The 19,877-nt window shown below is 49.7% G+C and overlaps 1 protein-coding gene across 1 annotated transcript in view; it reads right to left on the bottom strand.

Moving 5' to 3' along the window:
* Positions 1-11,583: 11,583 nt before the first annotated feature.
* Positions 11,584-19,877, bottom strand: part of SLC6A12 (solute carrier family 6 member 12) — a 51,083-nt gene continuing 42,789 nt past the window's right edge. The window contains exon 15 of the mRNA XM_054846188.1: positions 11,584-11,636. Within this exon, the coding sequence (XP_054702163.1) occupies positions 11,598-11,636 (39 nt within the window). The 3' untranslated portion in view covers positions 11,584-11,597. The remainder of the gene's footprint in view (positions 11,637-19,877) is intronic.

The raw sequence follows: 19,877 nt of genomic DNA on the forward strand, positions 1-19,877 counted from the left end.
AGCTCCAGAACCAGTATGCATGCAGGGAAGTCACAGCCTCTGGGTGACCCACCACAGAGCAGTCCAGACAGAGAAATGTATCTAGCATGTCTGAGCAACAGTGGAGAAGGGCATGATGGACATGCCACATACCCCGGGTCTGGGGCCCAAACCTGAGTGCACCAGCCACGGCGCCATCTGAGAGATCGTGTGGCCCAGCCGGCCGTGCATGGCTGTGATAGCGCAGCTTTGCAACAGCACCTCTGCTATGGACATGCCCCACGTTGCAATCCCGTGCCCTGATCCCCTGTCATGACAGTGATCACGGCTGCACACTCACAATGCCTGGCAAGGAAACTGCTGATGTGCTCAGCACCTCCTTGTACACCATGTCGCATATGCTATTGTCATTGCCAGCTGTATTCAGATGATGCTCACTAGTGACTATAGCCAGCCTGTGAACCACTGAAATCCCACTAAGTCAGGACTCCAAAATCCTGAGGATTAATTAATTGGATGAGTCTGACTAAAAATTTAATGAGTATTTCCATTGATTTGAGTTCCTAAGAAGCATATAACCAGCACACAAAAACAATTCAGAATGAAAGCGAGAACAGGCTACGTTATTACACCAGTGTCTATATTGTATTCATGACTTGAAAAATAAGTCCAGTTCTCCCTTCCTCTTACAGAAGGTATTGCAAAGTCAGAAAAAGGCATGGAGGAGAGCCAAAAGGATGCTCAAAAGTGTGGAACAATTTCCATGTGAGAAAAGGCTAAATGAACTAGGATCCGTCGTCGTATGGAAGAGGTGACTGACAGGGGCCTATAAATGTATCAGTGTCATAGAATATGAGTATTCACCATTTCTGACACAAGAACTACGAGGGTATTAAGTCAAGACAGCAGGTGGTAGGTTCAAAAAGAGCAAACGGTGATACTCCACAACATGCACAGCTATGGAGTGAGAGCCCCCCCCCCCAGAACATGCTGGATGCTAAGAGTTTACGACTTCAAAAAAGAAATTAAGAGGAAAAATAATGGAAGGAAAATCCACCAGGAGCTACCACTGCAGTTCTGGAAATCCCTGAGCTGCAAGTTGTTGGAGGTTGAGGGACTCTTCCAAGGAAGTATCACTCCCTACTTTTCCTGGTTTTATCCTCACACCTCAGCATCTGTTCTTGGCCAGTGCAGAAGACAGGGTCTGGGACTGGCATAGCGTTGGCTCTCAACTAGTTCTCAGCCCATTTTACAAAAAGTCAAATTTAAGCCTCCACCAGGGGCATAAGGGTGACCAGTGCTACAATCTCCCAGAGAAGTCTGTTGACAAAAACATTCCCAGATGCACACATAAATCAAATTAAAAAACAAACAAACAAACAAACAAAAAACCCCCAAGTGGATATGTCAGGAAACAAAGCAACACTAGGAAGAGGGGTCATGCTCCAGCATTTAAAGCTGGCCTTGCTTGAGCTGCTTACTCTTGGAAGTCTTGTCTCCTAAGCAAGCAGTACCCATTTTCCCCGTGGGACTCTTGAGGTACTCATTAGCTACCATTTCTAAAGTGTCCTCAACAGAGATGGTCTCCCAAACCCAGGCTCAACAGCAGTATTGTCTCCTGCTTAGTACAATTGACACCCCATGATTACAGAAGATGGATTTCCTTCCCCCACAGAATTTGTCGCTGAGGTTAGAAAAACTGTGTCAACTGTGAAGGGAATAGCTGAACCAGAAAATAACTGTAATTCATTCTGATACGTCAGTGGAGAAGCCAGAAAATTCCTTGCTGGAGGATGAAGGCTGTAACCAAAGCCCTCTGAGTGATGGAGCCAGCCCTGAGCCTCACAACCCCTCTAGCCCAAGGATGGCTGCAGGTAAGCCCAGAAGTTAAGTGGCAGCACAAAAAAACCTTCTGAGGAGAAGAGACTGTTTCACATGGCCCATGAGGCAGATGCCAGAAGAAAGCATTGCTGGACACCCGAAGGAAAGGCTTTGGTTAACGAATCCCCTTTCCGTCCCGGACCTTGTGATAGCACTGCCACACCAGCTTCTGGCTCCTCGGTAAGGCAGGGAGCAAAAAGATTGTACAGAATGTGTAGGAGGAAAGTAAAATAAAGACAATTTATAAATCAAAACAGAAGAAATAGCACCAAAACCCCTGGGAAGAATTCAGAGTCGGGCTAAGTCAGGATAATTAGCTATGCCTGGAGACATAACAAATTAGGCTCAGCAGAAGCCATTTTGACTCACTTTTTTTTCTGAGACAAAAAACAGTAGGTAAGCTGCTATCTTAAAAAAAGTATGTATATATCCTGCTCTCCCTGTGCTCTTTCCCCTGTTTTTGCTGGAGTGATACTGCAGATGGGTGATCACACCTCATTTTCCATATGCTTGGGGTAGGATGATAGAGGAGCAGCAGACCGTGCTGGCAGTTTCTTCTTACCTGAGAAATGAGGTTCTTCATCTCCAGGTCAGAAAGAATAAACTAGATTTATAGAGATCTCTCCACAGTCAAGAAACAGAAAAACAGTCAAGAGGACCCACTGACGGTTCATCCCACCTACTGTCCTGTCTCCTACAGTGATGGATGATTAAGGCAGAAGGGCTCACGCATGTCCTGCAGCCCAGCTGCACCATGTCCTTCCCTGGACACGCAGCTCTGACCAGGAAAAATACAGGCATCGGTTGCTCCAGGCTAAGTGTTTGACTGCTATGTTTAGACATCAGCTCACACGCTGGACAAGTGGTCCTACTGGGACAAAATACACCAGCCCCTCCACTTATCCACATGGGTCTCCTCCAGCGCAAGCGCAGGGCTTTGCCCTGTGCTGACAGCCTAGAGAGAGCAGAGTCGGTTCAGCAGCTCTCTGTCATGTCACATTATTTGTTCTGAAAAGCACATGGTGCTTTGGGCACAGCAAAACACCCGAAGGACTTAAAATGATAATCAATAAGGGCAGAGCTACGAGCTGGAGGTGGGCTCTGCTTCGCAAGGACTTGAAAACAAGGTCAAAGAGTTTAAACATGACACTACAGCAGGTTTCTCATTTGGCTTCTTCTAAATACATCATATTCTAAAGCCAAGACTTTCAAAACAATCACTAAAAGCTAGGGTCATAAATCCCTGGCAGTAAAGTAGTGACCCGAGTTTCACCGAGTTGTGCAGAAGGCCTGGTCTTCTGCTGCTCGAGTCAATAAAAACAATTGCGTGGTCCCCAGCGGGGGTAGAGCCAGGCTGAAATGCATTCTGAAAACAGATCTTCCCCTCCTTTTTTTGAGGAATTTCACTTCAAATAAGAAAATAGCCCTGAAAAAGTGTTACCTCTACTTGAAACACTGCCGCCTGAAACTGCTAACAACGGCGACCTTTTTGCTTTCCCCGGCTTCAGTGTGAAATATTAACAGTCTCCTCAAATTTGACAGAAACCAAAAATTTCAAGGGCATAAAATTGCCTGAAATGAAATAGCAAAATTACCTGTGGAAACGCATGTAAGAAATACTTTCACACCTCCCCACCTCTTATTTGTCAGTGCTTTAACAGCCACACAAATCACTTCTGACCCATGCAGGTAGAGCCACAATTAGTTTAATTACACGGCTCAGGCTGTTGTTCAGTCAATTAGACTTTTCCTTCCATCCACACCATTTTAATGACAGCCAAGTAGCCCCAAGGCTCTTGCATCTTGTTCAGAGCCGTGACCGGCTGATCAGGGCACAGCAGACTCTCAGCCCATTTTCTGCTCGCTGCAGCAGCAGCATATGCTTGAGCTTCCCGCTTCAGTGAAAGCCAGAGGGACTGGGGAAAAGCCCCTGCGTGGGAGCCTGAGGATGCTGGTGGGGCGCTGGCCCGAGGATGCTGGACCACCACTGTCCTGCCCAGCTGGGTCAGGTGGACAGAGGGGCTTGTGTTTCACAGCCCTCTCCACATGCTGCCCAAGAGGCAACCACTGCAGCCACCCAGCCTTTCATCTCCCTTCCCCTGAAGAGAGGTGATTGCTTGGTTACAGGAGAAATTAGTGCTTACAGAGGACATGAGAAGAAAATAAATCAGCTCTCCTGGGTGGAGGAACTGCCAGGTGGCCTCCACCTCGACCCCCCCTTTTCCACCCTCTTGCGTGAGATTTGGGTTGTTGATGTCCAGGTTTGACCTGTGGCTGTTGGCCAACTTCCCTCCACTGCCAGCAGCTCCGTGCAACCCATATCACGCCCGATAACGTGGCAGGTGAGGTTGGCACCACACCACAACCCTATCCAGATGAGCAGAGGGGGCAAGGCAGGCATGGGCCATGTTTTATAAACTGTTAAATGAACAGGACACCCACATGAGGCCAGAACACATCTCGCAGTCTGGGCCATGATCCCGAGAGGGCTGTGGCAGTCCCTCACAGCCCTGAAAAAAACAGGTGAAGAGCTGCTGGCGCTGGCTGCAGCCTACCACATGGTCACTTTGCCAAACGGCACCTTGATTTTTGGATTATTCAAGCAAGAGGACTCGGGTCAGCTATCGCAACGCCCTCCCTGGCTCTGGATTCCCACTTGAATCTCCTCTGGCTCCACATCCCACAGGGGGAAGTGGGGCCAGATCCTGCTCCTGGCTGCACACCGTGCTTCACCCACCACTGCTGCTCTCTCCTCGGTCGCTGGGGCCACCTCACGTTGCCTGTAAGGAAAGCAGGGTTTTTTTGCCTTTTTTGAATGATGCAAATGATGCAGCCTCTGAGCTGTTTTAGCACTCTCATTTAAAGCTCATCCTGGCACCTGAGAAGCTTCCCCGGGGAGCAGAGAGCCGGCGGGGCTCTGCCTCGGCTTCTGCAGAGCGTCCAGACACAGCCTGAGCGACCGCGGCAGCGTGAGGATCGAAGCCGATCCGCGCTCCGCTCCCCTCATGGCAGCCTCCGAGCAGAGAACAGGCAGCTCCCTGAGCCCCTGCCAGCTTCGAGACTGGAGAAGACAGACAAGTGGCTTAAAGGCATCCCTGTCTCCATCCTCCGCAGTGAGACTACCGTACTAAAAAGATTAAAGGCCTATTTCTGCCCATTTTAAATGTGCTGATTAAATTAAGAAGCATTTTCCTTTTCTTATATAGTGCAAGCTGGCACGCTGGGATGCCAGTTTCATGATGCTAGTAGTTTATACAGTTTTGCTACGTTATTCTTTTGCCCTGCCTGAAGCACTGCAGACATTTTTAGCACAGCTTTCTTGTACAAAGACCCATCTCTCTATTCCCAACCCCAGGTACTTTTTGAGCTCACTGACGAGTTTCACCCATACTTGAAAAAGGAGCACAGCCCTCAAAGACATCCAGTTCCTTGGGAAGTAGGAAATGGAGAGAGGGAAGAGACTCGGGTTAGTGCTTTTCCTGAGGAAGGGCTGTGGGTGACCGCGGGAGCGCCCCGTTGTGCATTGTGCGCCAGCACGGCGCCAGGGAGGAGGGGGGCAGCTCCTAGGAGGGCAGCCTGGAGACATGGGAGACAGGCAGCAGCACTGAGGATGGGGTGGTGTGGGGGACTAGGGAGACAGACTGCCTTAAGGGACCTGCCATGAGAGGTGGAGGGATCAAGGACATTATGAAGAGAAAAGCAGGTGTCATTACTTCTGCTGAGCAAAAAAACCCCCGACTCACTATTTCTCCTCTAGGACAGAAGCTGCTGTTTTGCACGTATTTCTCCACTTTTTTTTTTTTTTTTTCTGTTTGCACAGCCCAGGAATAATATTCATTGGTCTCTTCTACCTGCCTTGTTCCTTGCTAAGGAACAATCCCACTCCAGGGAGGCTAAGGAAAAAAACCTTCCAGTGACTTCAGCGAGAACATCGCAGGGGCAGAAGTGCCTAAAAATGAATACAGGGCAATTTCAGCTGGAATTTCTCACTTGCCTTATACCTCCCATTCCCTTTCATTACAGCCCAGGCACTGCCACCACAGCGTGGGCAGGCATCGGCGCTGGCCCCTTCTCTCTTTCCCCCAGAGAGGCTGCAGTGTCACAGCTCAGCCGATGCAGTGTGAGTTACTGCTCCCCCCAGCCACTACCTTACCAAAACTGCTAAGATTTTAGCTCAAACCCTGAGCTGCAGCAACATCTTCAGTGGGACCATGGCCTTCACAGAGGTAAATTTCCCCATCTCACCAGGAGTCATAAGTACTGTTGTCCTGGTTTCAGCTGGGATAGAGTTAATTTTCTTCCTTGCAGCTGGTATAGTGCTGTGTTTTGGATTTAGGATGAGAATAATGTTGATAACACACTGATGTTTTGGTTGTTGCTAGGCAATGTTTACACCAAGTCAAGGACTTTTCAGCTTCTCACACCACCCCGCCAGTGAGGAGGGCTGGGGATGCCCAAGAAGTTGGGAGGGGACACAGCCAGGACAGCTGACCTCAACTGACCAAAGAGATATTCCATACCATATGATGTCATGTTCAGTATATAACTGGGGGGCAAGCTGGCTGGGGGTTTGGACCCCAGCTCAGGAACTAGCTGGGCATCGTTGGTCTGTGGGTGGTGAGCTGTGCATCACTTGTTTTGTATATTCTTCTTCTACTACTACTACTGCTATTATTATTATTATCTTTCTTTTCTGTCATATTAAACTGTCTTTTTTTTCTGATTCTCTCCCCCATCCCACTGAGGGTGGGGAGTGAGCAAATGGCTGTGTGGTTGTTTTAGCTGCCTGCTGGGTTAAACCACAGCTGTGCAGAGGCATGGCTGTGCTATGTGTGAAGGGGGGAAATAACAACTTCATACATGTAGACCTGCAAGTAATGTCAATGGTTATTTGCTGTATTGGGCTTGATATGTTTTGGGGTTTTGTTTGTTTCTTTCTTTTTTTTATGAAGTCACTGAACAGAGCAAATTGAGCAAATTTGGTCTTGCAATGGAAAATCATAACCTTCACCTGAGAAAGTCATCTTGGACTTTGTTGCCACAATTCAATAAAGTGAAAAAATAAAAAAAAAAAAAAACAAGGAAAGAGCAGAAACAAGCATGAGAATGATTCTAAGACTGCCCTGAAGTGCCCAGCATGGCAGGAGAGTGATCTCTCCTCACTTTGTGTGGCAGAGGAGCAAAGGACTGGCCACTGCGCGTGTCCCCTATGGCCAGGAAGCTCACGGCCAGGGACACGGCCCATCTGCAGGGCATCAATGAGTCCAGCTCACTCCATGCCAGTCAGCACGGGCTGTTCTTGGAATAAGACAAGCAGGTAAAACCCCTGAACATGCTCAAAAATCTCTGCTACTGTGTCCGGCTGAAAGCACAAAGGGAAAGATAGATGGGAGATGGAGGATACACAACGCAGACCTTCTCCCTGCTCCTTCTGGGCAGGGTCACAGCAGCTACCAAGTGCTGCATCAAGTCACCAAGAACTCATCCAAAATGTGGCACCTGTGAAACTGCCTGGCACCACTCTGGCACGCATATTCAGCTCTGAGAAAGACCAGAGCCTCACCATGGAGAGGACAACATTGTTTTCCTCCTGCAGCACAGCCAAGCCAGAGAGGAAATCTGTGTCCCACTTTCAGATGCCAAACTGTTTGTTCTCCTTCTCCATGAAAACAGAGAGATAATCATACCCCAGAGCCCCGAGGCTGCTGCGAGGCTCCACTTGTTCATGTGCTTTTTTGGGGTGGAAAACAGAGAATGGCAGATCCAGCTCCCTCCACAGGAACCACGCACGAGCATTGTTAGCCAGCAGCCCCTTGGCTGAGGTTTTCCTTGAAATATCCCAGAAAACGTGCTCATTACGCATCCCCTGCTGTCTAGGATCAGCCTGCAACTAGCCGGGCAGTATTACCTCTGCTACTTTAACACTCAGATCTTCCTTCTCCTCTCCCTACTTCTTGTGTTAAGTGCTATGCAGCAGTGCAGAACGAGCAGCTCTTCCCCCGGGGCTTGTGATATCAGGAGATAAGGCAGGTGAAGGAAAGGCTGTTGTTCCCTTGCCTCAGCTGGAGACCCAAGCCACAGCTCACACGGCCAGTCCGTACCAGGGTGCAGACCCTGAGCCTCCAGGGCTGGGCACAGCCTTTACTACACGAGCATCTCCACAGGAGCCAGACACAGCTGTCACTTGCTGTATCCCTGGCGAACGGGACCCAGTGCCACGGGGATGCCCATCCTCAGTGTAAGGACATTACTCATTTGCTCCTTGTGCCCATTAAGTTTTTCCAGAAGACAACACATTTGCAGCTGCATGTCATTGGCCTGATTTTTGTTCTCCTCAGCACAAAATCCCAAACTGTGGCAGAGCTTCTCTTGGAAAGAAGAGAACCAAAACGAAATATGCCAGAGGTCTCCACCAGACAGGCTGTGGAGACAACCACAGCAAGGTCACCAGTGAACGGAGCAGCCTTTCACAGCCAGGCTGTGGCTGTCTCTTCCTCCAAGCAGTACTCACAGGAGGTAGGGAGTTGGGAGAAGGTAGGAGGGGAGGGAGGGGGCAGATGAGTTCGGCCAGTTCTCCAGTGCTGTAGAGACAGAGGAGTGATGGGGAGGGCTGCACCTAGGGAGTGAGGCACCTCCTTCAGGGTCAGAGTCTCTTGGAGGTAGATAGGAAGGAAGGGCACAGACATATCCCCCTGAAACACCCCAGCAGAAGAAATTTAGGCAGTGGTGCAGCTGACTGTAAAGCACAGACAACTGCTCCTGCTTTGGGCAGTGTGCCCACTTCACACTGCCCCAGTTGAGCACCAGGCAGGCATCTCTGCCCCCATTTGCTCACCTCTCCAGCACCTTTTGGGAGGCAGAAACCGTCCTTCATCCTGCCTTGCCCTCAGGGTGCTGAGCCTCTCAGCCCACATCCAACCCAGGTGCTCAGCACCCACAGCGGCCCTTCCCCAGGGATGTTCATGCGGGCAGGTGGCTCTTCCCCACCACCGCTGCAACGCTCCCTTCTCCTACCCCAGCGCTCACGTCCCCAAAACCAGGCACTGCTGTCCCAGTGGACGCACCTACCTCACAGTGCTGGCCAGATGCGGGTCCTTGGGGTGTGCAGAGCTGCTCACGGAGACACCAGCCCAGGGAGGCACATACTGACCTGCTCCCACCCGCAGAGGGGAGCTATGAGCCCCCCCGCCTCACCCCATACAGTTCCTCATTGCCCGTATCGATGAGCCCTTAATGAGCTTTGAGCTCATGTCCACTCAAATCAACACCCTGCATGTCGTGGGTGTGGGGCGGGGGGTGCCCAGAGCCGCTGGAAAAACACACGTTGCTGGGAGAGAAGAGGCTCCAAGGGCATGGACAGGAGGGAGGGCAGGAGTGCGGGCAGAGGGCCTGGCACCAAAAAATGGAGGAGGCAGCAGGTGAGTGGGCTGCATGGAATTGGTTGCACCCATGTTCCTGCAGCAGTTCCTGCAAGGATGGCTGCAGCAGTACGTAAGAGGCTGTGCTAAAGGCACTGTGCATACCCCTTGCCCTCCATGTTTGCAGCTGGACAGTGGTCTCCATCTTCTCCACGAGTAGGGCTGGCTGCAGCTGTGCAGAGGATGCAGAGGTCCAGCACGCCATGCGTGGCAGGGAGGTTGTTGGGTCTCTGTCCATGAGCCTCTCCTGCTTTCACACAGCCCTGCCCCACACAGCCCTTGCACAGGGACGGGCTCGCAACAGCGCAGCCCTGCGAAGGGGGAACAGGGCAGGCAGGGCTCAGGAGGAATTGTCCCAAAGGACACCACAGTGTCATCTGTCAGGTGCACTACTGGCTGTGGGTCAGGCTTTTGGGGTGGAGGGGGAAGGCAGAGGAAGAGGGATACTTCTCATTTCAAGTGTCAGGTACTGGCCACCAGCCAAGGAAAGGAGCCACATACGAACGACCAGTAGCTTAGCGTGTAAATCCTGTCATTGGCTCTCAAAGGGGTCGCGTGGAGCCTTTATTTCCCTTTTCTTTTTCTTTCTGTGGCCCAAGACAATTTGCATCCACTGGGAGCGTGGAGAAGTCTCTCTCAAAGTCAGCGTGTGGGAGCTGCCAGCTCTGCAAGCATCGCCTTGTTAGCGGCAGCGTTTTCAGAGGTGCAAGGGAAGGAGCCCAAGTGAATTAAAGTATAATTCTGCCCAGAGATCACTGGCAAAAATGACAGCTTCTCACCTACCAGCTCCTCTCTTTGCGTGAAAGCAGAGCTAGGTATGCTTAAATTAGCGATAAAAGTACACTTAGCGGCTTTCAGGACTGTGGAAACAACGCGACCAGTGACCTGGATTCCCCCCGTACCCCCCAGCCGGTACACAAGGGCTTGCTTCACCCCATCCATAACCCTGCACCAGCTCCCCAAGTGCTCAGGTGGGCTGAGGGTACCCCGGCAATCCCACACGTTTTATTCCTCGTTAGCAAAACTCACCTTCTTTAAAGGTCCCTCGTGTCTCTTTAGAGCAGGCAATCACACCTATAACCCCTCACAGCCAAACCTAATGCAGCTCACCTGCCAAAGCCCTTAACCCAAACGGATTGGAGGGAAAACATGCTGCCTTACATCTTTGCTGAGGTTGCTGCTTGTGGTTCCATCTACGTCTGTGCTAATATCCTGCCAATGGGCTATGTTTAAAGATCACGTTTCAGGCTAAGCAGGCACTAGAGGAGCATAGAGGAGGCAGTAAGACCCCCACCAGGTTATTTCGGCCATTAAAGGAGAAAGATGGTGGCAGGAGGGCTGGCAAGAGGGAAAACGGAGAAAGAAAATTATTTTTGCTGGGTAAACCCAGGAGGGTTTGCGAGATGAGTGGGAGGATCGTGTGCAGGCTGGAGGCATCCTGACAAAAAGGCATCCTCTCTGAGCTGAAGGAAATGCTGTGAGTGGGAATCCACTCTGAGAGTGAGCCATGGGTCTGACAGAGCACCCTGATCCCTCTCCTCTGCCAGGAAGCCAGTGTTCCCCATGTCGCTCTGTGAGCTTAAGTACTTCTTATTTAGCAGCTAATAAAGTTAAAAGAGAGGTAAACTACATCTGCCTCACAAATCTTTCCTTTAGACTCTTGTCTGGGATAAAAAACAGCCAGTGAAAATGTTGCGCTGCCCTCACTCCCTAGAAAACCCATTCTGCATTTATGCAAGTGAGCGCAGACTGCACTGGCCAGACCTGCAAGGACAGGGAGCATGTCATGCAGAAGAGGGAAATCACTATCGCCCGTCATGCCATGGGGCTCTGCTGCAATTGCTGCCAGCTGAGTCCCGCAGGAGCAAGATCAAGTCCCTGCCCGGTGAGCGAAGGCTCGCAGCGTTTCGGTGAGCTTCTCCACATCTCTTGGTGAAAGCTGAAAGCGGGGCTGGCAGAGGGGTGCGTCCCCCATCTCCTGGGGAGTGCGCGCGCACAGCCCTGGATGTGCTGGACCACGTAGGAGGCTCAGCTCTCCCTCATCGGCCAGGCTTGCTTTGCAGCTGCCACGGAGCCCAAGCTGGGAAAGGGCTTTTTGAATGTAATGCCGTGTTCCCGGGTCAGATTTGCTTTGGCCAAACAAACCACATTAGAGCAGGTACCTGCAGATGGTAGTTTCAGTGGGGAGCCAGCAGCAAAGCCCCTGGCCTCCTTTTGTCAAAAGGAATGAAACTTCAGCTACCAAGATATCATAACTCATCCTTTCCTGAGCACGCCGTGCCTGGCGTTAGCCTGTCCATCACTATTGCCTCTTGGTCTTCAATCTCTCCTCAAGCCCCATTGCTGATGTGACACCTCCTAAAATAAAAAGACAGAGCGAGATGGTAGCAGTTTGCTTGCAGGGTAGGTGCAGGTCTCAGGCCTGAGGGAACCAGCCTCTTATACGCGTTTTCACAGCTCCACACACAGCCCTGGCTGAGGAACACCTGAGAACTGCAGCGAATTGACTGGAAACACCAGGGGGTTTTGCCATAGGCAAAGACATTCACTCCTTTCACTGGAAGCACAGCAAACCATCTCCCCACCTCATGCACTGCTGGCCTGCAGAGAAAACAGGCCAGAAAGCAGCCATTGCCACTGAAGGGGAAGAACTGAATTTGAAAGCAACATGTGTTTTCTGTATAACTTTAGTTGTGTGAGTTAGAGGCAGAAGAAACGGGTAGTGAGTGTTGAAGGCACTGAGGAGCATGAATGTCTCTCAGCATCAGTCTGAGCAACCCTTTCGTTTCCCAGAAGAAAGTGGGACCAGGAAAAGAAGACAGTGCATGGATATTTCACACTTGGCTAGAACTAGACATGGACTGGTAAGCCCAAATGAATTTGGGAACGTGCCTTAGGAGCAAAGCAGAATTTGTTTGGAAGGGTGGGATTTGGAGCTGTTCTCTTGGTTGCTGTCCATAAACATTCATGAGACTAAATTTTGATTCACCAGCGTGTTCCCAGAAAATGGGAACTTGGCAGATACTCAGGCAAATACTCGCTGGCTTGAATATTTGCATTTGAAGCGTTTGGGCTGCCACCTCCAAAGCCTTTGGTGGCTTGGGAAGTATCCAGCAAAAGAGCCCAACCCCACCATATAATCTAGGTGAGTAAACACAAGTGCAAAGAATGTTTTCTGAATAACAGCTATTGGATGCAATGACAGCAGTAAAAGCAGCCAAATAATCAGGCTAGCCATCTCTTGGTTTAAAATTCATTTGCAAAAATCATTAGCACAATCATTATAAAATAAGCAGAAGTATAATCACCCGAGGATAATTTGCAAAGAGGAATAGGGCTGCACTCACTGAAAAGAGCTGCTACTAGCTGTGAGGCTGCCTGGCTCTGACTAAGCCCACCAAGCCCACCACCTCCAAAGGGAAGCAATGGTGGCCAGCACAGCAGGTGATGGCAGGCATTGCTTTTTTGAGCCCAGTCTAAGGCATGGTCTTCTCCTCTGCAACCTCAGCGATCCTGCCAGCCTGTGGTGGGGACCAAGCTGGCTTGCCTCCTTCCTCCCTCAGCAGGCTCAGAGCTCAGGTCTGGTCTGACTCCTGCCACCCAAGCCCTCCTCCCCCAAACAGTGGTCAGGAGGGTATGGACAGGGAAAATGTGTAAGACCAGAGTAAGGCAGGACAATTCCTGTGCTCAGTCCTCCCAGCTTCCACCCACAGGTGCTATACAGGACTCCCAACGCACGTGGCCTGTTGAAAACTCCCCTGGTGGGGTCTAGGATTGCTTCGTCAGCAGTGACTGGGCTGTTAATACCCGGTAACGTAATCACTGCCCAGCATCGCTGGCCTCTTCTCCCCAGGAAAGCTGCCAGAACCTGAGCTCCTCCCGATCTTGGGCACCTTGTGCAATCGCTCCCAGTCAAGGTGGGACGAGCCAGTCCTACAGCATAGGGAGACGTCTTGCCCCACACATTGATAGTTCTCCACAGGCTGCCAGCCATACTCCCAGGACACACAGCTTCCTTTCCTTCCCCCGGAAACCTGTCCAATACTTTCCACAGCTAGCATTTTTATTTACAGTTACCTTCACCCACTGGTTTTAAATCTACATTTATGCCACTTGCCCATGCAGCTGCTAGGAGCCCTTGGGAGCAATTTCATCTGGAGATCACTTGTTTCAAAGACTGGGTATTTTTAAATCACTTTCACTGCCAGCAGTGGAAACAAAGCAGAATGTGGTGGAGGAACAAAAAATGTAAAAGAAATATAGTAAGAACAAAACTGAAAATAAGTACAAGAAAAGAAGAGGAATTTCCACCCTGGAGGAGATTAAAGGTGACCTGCAAAAGAAAAATAGATTGGGTTGGAGCACTTTTGTTCAGGACTCACCCATTCATTTTTCCCCCCTTGGAATACTCTGGAGACAGGGAGAATTAGTGAGATAATGTCACTGGAGATACTGGCAATAAAACAGCCAAGTTCTGTTAAGCTCAGTGTTCTTTCTGTTGTTTGTCCTGTGCACTTCACCTTAACTCATGTGGTTGAGAAACACCTGGGAGAAAAGCTGCTAAAGGTTTACTAGCACTGAGCTTTCGGTCAGCAAGTGAGACCTGAAGGACCAAGAGTCCTCCACCACAAAATGAAAAAGATCGATGTGACAAGTCCTGAGATGTGTTATAGGAGGAGGGGGGATATGAGGTAGAAGAGAAAGAAAAGGCCACTAAAATAAAATTCATGCATTCAAAGAGGTCACAAAGCCATTTTCCCTACTCTTTCTTTCAATGAAGAGCCTTCACTTCCAATTTGTTTGGGTAGAGTACTTCTAGGTGTGTGACCAATTTTTTCATTTGATTGAAATAAATAGAGCTGTATATATGGAAGTTTCTGAGAGGAGACACACTGCTTCACACAGGGTAGCATGCCTATGGCTTTTGTTAACAGCAAAAGCACAGTGAAAGCTCAGGCTTCTGCACCACCATAACGTCTCCTTCCCTGGCTGCAGCAAAGCTAGCAATGGTCAATGAGGATGGCCCGTGCCCGTGGGTAGCCCAGCCCGTTCGTCTGATCATGCTGACAGCTACAGCATCTCACTGTGACACAGATTCAGCTTTCTGCTGGGCAAAGCCAGACCTGAGTTGCCCTTCCAAAGTGTGAGGTTTAATTACCAGCGCCTACCTCCCAGGAGCTGCCAGAAAGCTCTCGAGCTGATTGCTGGTTAGTCTCTAAGCACTGGCAAGGGTACGGCACCTGCCTGTGGGCTTTTGGCTTTCTCCAGAGATTATCCAAAAACTGGAGTCCTCAGAGTGCAAGCATGTCCAGGTGACACAGGGACACTGGTGTTCTCAGGGGGCCCAGGAGGACATGTACCACTGGTGTCCATGGTGGGATTTGGGAGCAGACTCCGAGCAGGACAGAGTCGCCCCTTGCCCCCATCTTCCCGGCTATCTCCCCTGCTGCAGGGGTACCTGGGTGAAACTGGATGACCAATCAATGTCCCTCTGATGTGGACCTCCTGGCCAGCACATCAACAAGGGGCACGAGGCCCCGGGAACCAGAAGCGAGAGCTATCATGGACACGAGCCACAGGATTTCTGCAGGGAGAAGGACTTCTGGCAGGACTTGTGTAACAGCAGGGTTACAGTACTCACCCACTGCTGGGAGGTCTCTTAGGTCTCGTCTACGTATAAGCAACCAGCGTTGCCCCACCTAAATCAAAACCAGTTAGGCTAAATTAAACCAGAGCAGCCCATTTTGCAAGCATGATTATTCCAGTTTAAAAACCATTTGGGTGATAGGTGGACGTGGCCACGTTGATGAAAGTGTGCCTGTGTCTGCAGGTTGTTTTGATAAATGTAGTTTAAAAACATGAGCATCTTTCTATCAGTGAAATTGTTCTCACAAGGTACTGTGATGATTTAGCTCTATTGCTTCTAATCCATCCAAAGCAGTGTGAAAAGTAACACTGTGTTCAACTTAGCTCAAACCTGATCCTGGTGGACTTAATATAAATTAAAATTAGTGCAAATGGAACATAAATAGAAGTGTCCTCACATACTTTGGAAGATTTAACTGAAATCACATACTGTGTTAAACCAACCCACTTTAAAGTAAATGTGCCCTTAGGTCTAGTTACATCATTGGTATAGCTCTGCCAGGAGAGCATATGATTTTCTCCCTCTTTATTAAGAGGCTTATGCTGATAAAAGCTCTGAGGTAGATATTTTAAATCGGCATAAGTTATAATGATAGAGCTTATGCCACTTCCCAGTACAACCGTATGTCAAAGCTCTCCTACAGGGAGAAGAAGCCTTATTGCGCGGCTGTGTTTGACCTCAAAAGCACAGGGGTGTGGGGAAAAATGTGATAGGTGTGGAGGAAAAAGATGACAGATTTGGGTATGAGATGTAAGTCAGGGCAAGTTAACAACAGAGGCAATATAACAACTGCCCACCACAGGGGCTCCATCATGATAAGTACGTGGGCCTTGGGGACCAGAGGGAGGAGGAAGAGCAAAGGCTCCTCTGTGAAGTGCTGCGCAGGTGCAATCTCATTTACCTCCATGTAGGAAGGGACAGTGCCTGCACCATAAGGGAAAATGTCTCCAGCCTGCAGCCTTGCTGCTGCTTGCCCATGTGATGCACACAGCCAAAACAAGCCCTTGTTTGCAGCAATCGCGTTTCACCCCCCCCCAGGGAATTTGCCTCTATCGATAGAATTGGACGGTGGGAAATTGCTTTGCCGTCATTCGATGAGCCGTGCGTCAGCCTGTCCCAGGGACTTTGGCCAGAACAACCAGAAGGTGCTGCTGACACCTCTGCCCAGGGTCAGTGAAGCACCCTTCCCTTCCTTCCAGAGAGGGAAGAAATTTTGGAAAGTTTTACCAAGATTACAAGTTACTTCTACTTAGAGTTGAGGTCCAGAGACTCACAAACTCAAAACGCCATCAGCAACGTATTTACTCACCGGTATCTGTCACAACGTGGATACCAACGGTGTGTTTAAGTCACAAAAACCACCAAAGCGCAATTCTCCCCCAGATGCCCTGACACAGGTGCACCCATGTGGAGATGCGCAACATCTCAGATCAGTATCTCTAACTTTCTGAAAGGGACTGGCCCCCTTTCGCCTTTCTCCTCTTCACATGAAGCCTCGCAGGAGCCCGAGGACTGAACAGCAAAGGTTTTGCTGCTGCCTTCCCTGACCACAGGCTTGAAGATACCCCCCAGAAGTAACCACACAGGTCAGCAGCCCCCTGCCCTACTAAAGCCCAGCTCCAATGCCTGGTGACCAGGGCAGCAGGACAGTGGGACTGAGCTTGACCACCCCCAAATGCAAGGAAAATGCCACCCCTGTCTTGAACTGAAAAAGAGGCTGGGGTGGGGGTCATATTGAAAATTATATTATGTAAAATTTTAGGCACCAAATAACTTTTAAAAGCTGGATCTTTTAACTGCTGGCTAGGGCAGGTAACTCATAAAAAAAAAATGAAATGAAATGAAATTAATTCCTGCCATTTTCCCAACTTGTCACTGTAAAATCAATATGTTCTTAACGCGTTCAAATATCCTCCACCCACAGGCTGTGGAAAAAACTAACTGTGCCTGATCACACTGCTTGCCCACGTAGAGACACACACTCCTGCGCCTGGGCTCCTGGACAAGGAGGTTTATGGGACAGGACAACTAGAGGCTGCCCCTGGGCTCCAGTTTTACTTAGCTGGTAGCTTACACTTTAGCTAAGCAGCAGGTGTAAAGCTGAGCCCTACAAAAGCAGCCAGGAATGGGAGAGCCTGGTGTTGGTGACAGGACAGACACCCATGGGACAGGACTTCTTTACTGTGAAGTTGACAGAGCACTGGAAGAGGCTGCCCAGAGAGGTTGTGGAGTCTCCTTCTCTGGAGATATTCAAAACCCACCTGGACGCGATCCTGTGCAACCTGCTCCAGGTGATCCTGCTCTAGCAGGACTAGATGATCTCCAGAGGTCCCTTCCAACCCCTACCAGTCTGTGATTCCGTGACTGCATGGGGCATGGGAGAGAGGACTCCACCGCCGTCTCCCTGTTACGTGACTGATGTACACATCACACTGGTGCCAGTGGGAGCCGCAGTCCCCCGGCCTGTCTGGGGAATTCATACCTCATCCAAAAGCGCAACACAGAAAAGTAACACTGCCTGGACATATTTTCCCCAAAGTTATGAGATCAAGCCTCAGCACCGGGCCAGTTCCCATTGCCAGGCTGCCCCCCGCCATCCTGAAGAGGCTAACCCAGGGTTTCTGATTTACACCGCTGTGCCTTGCCACTGGTGGGATTTCTCTTCAGCAGCTCCTGGGCCCACCTGTGTGCTGCTTGCAGCATCCCAGCACAAAGCCCTCTGCTCCCGGAGAGCCTGGTCAAGAAACACCGGACTCCAGCTCTCAGGTCATCCCCACTTCAAAGCTAGTGTGTGGGGAGGAGGGTTCATGTTGCACAACGTGGCAATGGCCCTTCTCCAGAATATGGGGAAATGACAGGTTGCTTTTTTGTTTGGGGGTGGGTTTATTCCTCCAGGAGAAAAAGAAGCTTGTTTCAGTTCCTGTTGAAATACGAGGTCGAGAAAGGCACCGGACTGCCTGTAATCACTAATCCTTCTCCAGAGACCAGTATGTACGCCATGGCATAACAAAAGCCTCACACTCGATAAAGCATATTTTGGAAAAGTCTGGTGGCCACTGGCAAATAACAAATGAGCTGAGCATGCCTCTGGTCCAGAGCAGCCATCCTAGACAGCTAGTGGGGTAAAGCTCCCCATCCTGACTGTAACCCAGGCTGGGCAGGAAACTATTCTACAGCCTATAAGAAAAAAAAAAAAAAAGGAGAAAAAAATCAAGAGACCGTTTCACGGCATGGTCTTGGCATGTCACCAAAAGCAAGACAGGACAGGGTTGCCCACAACTGGCTTTGCACAGCCATTGAAAGCATTTTTCCCTGGGAATCCCTTTCCTTTCCACATAGCTTTCCAAACACAGGCTTGACAAACCAGAACAGACAGCTCCAAAAATACATGTCCTCCTTTGCAGAGGCAGTGGTGGGTCAGGGACTCAAAACAGAGCCACGATCCAGCTCCAAGAGCAGTTGTGAGGGCAGGGCTCATTCCAGGTTTAAAAACAAAACAAAGCAAAACAAACACCACCACCACCACCACCCTCCCCCCAAGTGCTGTTAGACACATTTCTTCTCTTCCCTTGGCCCCAGCAAGAGATGCAGGAATAAAGTCTTTGACTTTAATGCCCCAGTCCTTCCCTGCAGCGCTGCGGAGGGAACTGGATGGCAGCATATACACATCTCCTCAGCCTCTCAGGTCTTAAATTTTAATCCTTACTTTTTGAAAGCTTATCTTATCTTCTCCTTTGATGAACATTACTCCCCTCTTACCCTGTTCAAACCCAGAGTAGCTAATTAGTAAGAGGTTACCATACGGAAGCGCATGTAAACCAATAAAGCAAAGAACAGCAAGACAACCTGACGGTCTCTACACCCTCATGACTGCAGACTGCCTCTTCCCTGGCCCTTGTTTGCTGTGCACCCACGTCACTTGGCTACTGTCTCTTATTTCTACCTGGGCAAGGCCCACTTCCCTTCAAGACTGGGAAAGCACCTCACCAAGCCTCTCCTGCCCCACACCAGGGAAGCAAAAACTCAGGGAAGTCCCCAGATGGAAGCTCAAACCACGCAGCCACACCCGTAACTCACACAATGCAAACGTGATGTAAGATCTGAGAAACCAGTCTCCCCTGCTCTTCTAAGGGTTTTCACAAACGAAAATGCCCTGTTTCCTCCAGCTCAATCCCTACTGCCCTTTGTCCTTTCCTGGCCCTTGGCAAGGTGCAATACATCACAGGATTGAGGGAAAATGAAGAGCTTTGCTCAGGATGGGGTTGTGGCTCCAGTCCTTGGTAGCTAACTGCGCAGTAGGGCTATCGTGGACATAGCTTCTCTCCACCCAAAAAGCTAAGATGAAGGCTGGAGGGAAGGCACAGCTGCATCTCCAGCTCATTGGGAGCTACAGGAGATCACTGTCCTTTGCCTGAGGGCTACCATGGTCACCTGGGTCTGGAGAAGTTTTTGTTACATATATTTTGATAAAGCAATCAAAAGTTGATTATATAAAAATTAGGATGATTTGATTATATCTGTAAAATTTTAACTTAAAGTTATAATGTAACTATAGTAGATAGAGAACTTAAAGAATGTGCTGAAAACTAAAGAAGGTTTGGGAGGGATAAGGAATTCCTAAGAAGCGGGAGGCCAAGAAGATCTTATGCTTGGAAGTTCCTTGCCCATCTTGATATCAAGGATTAATCGGACAGTATGATCTGAAAGACCAATCATTGAAAAGGGCAGATTGCAAAAGAAGAACATAGCATACATTTTTATGCAAACTAACATGGATAGTAATGAAAATCATACTGCGCAGAATCACCTAAAGGAGGTCATCCAACGGACACAGGTGCGAGACCACTGGCGACCACCAGAGACCCCTGAGGACCACCGACTCAAATCACTGAGCATGCGTAACGGGGAGGAGAATATGGAAATGATTTCCCAGAAATAATTATCATAAAACT

Source organism: Grus americana, chromosome 1, assembly GCF_028858705.1.
Source record: "Grus americana isolate bGruAme1 chromosome 1, bGruAme1.mat, whole genome shotgun sequence".
Taxonomy (NCBI): domain Eukaryota; kingdom Metazoa; phylum Chordata; class Aves; order Gruiformes; family Gruidae; genus Grus; species Grus americana.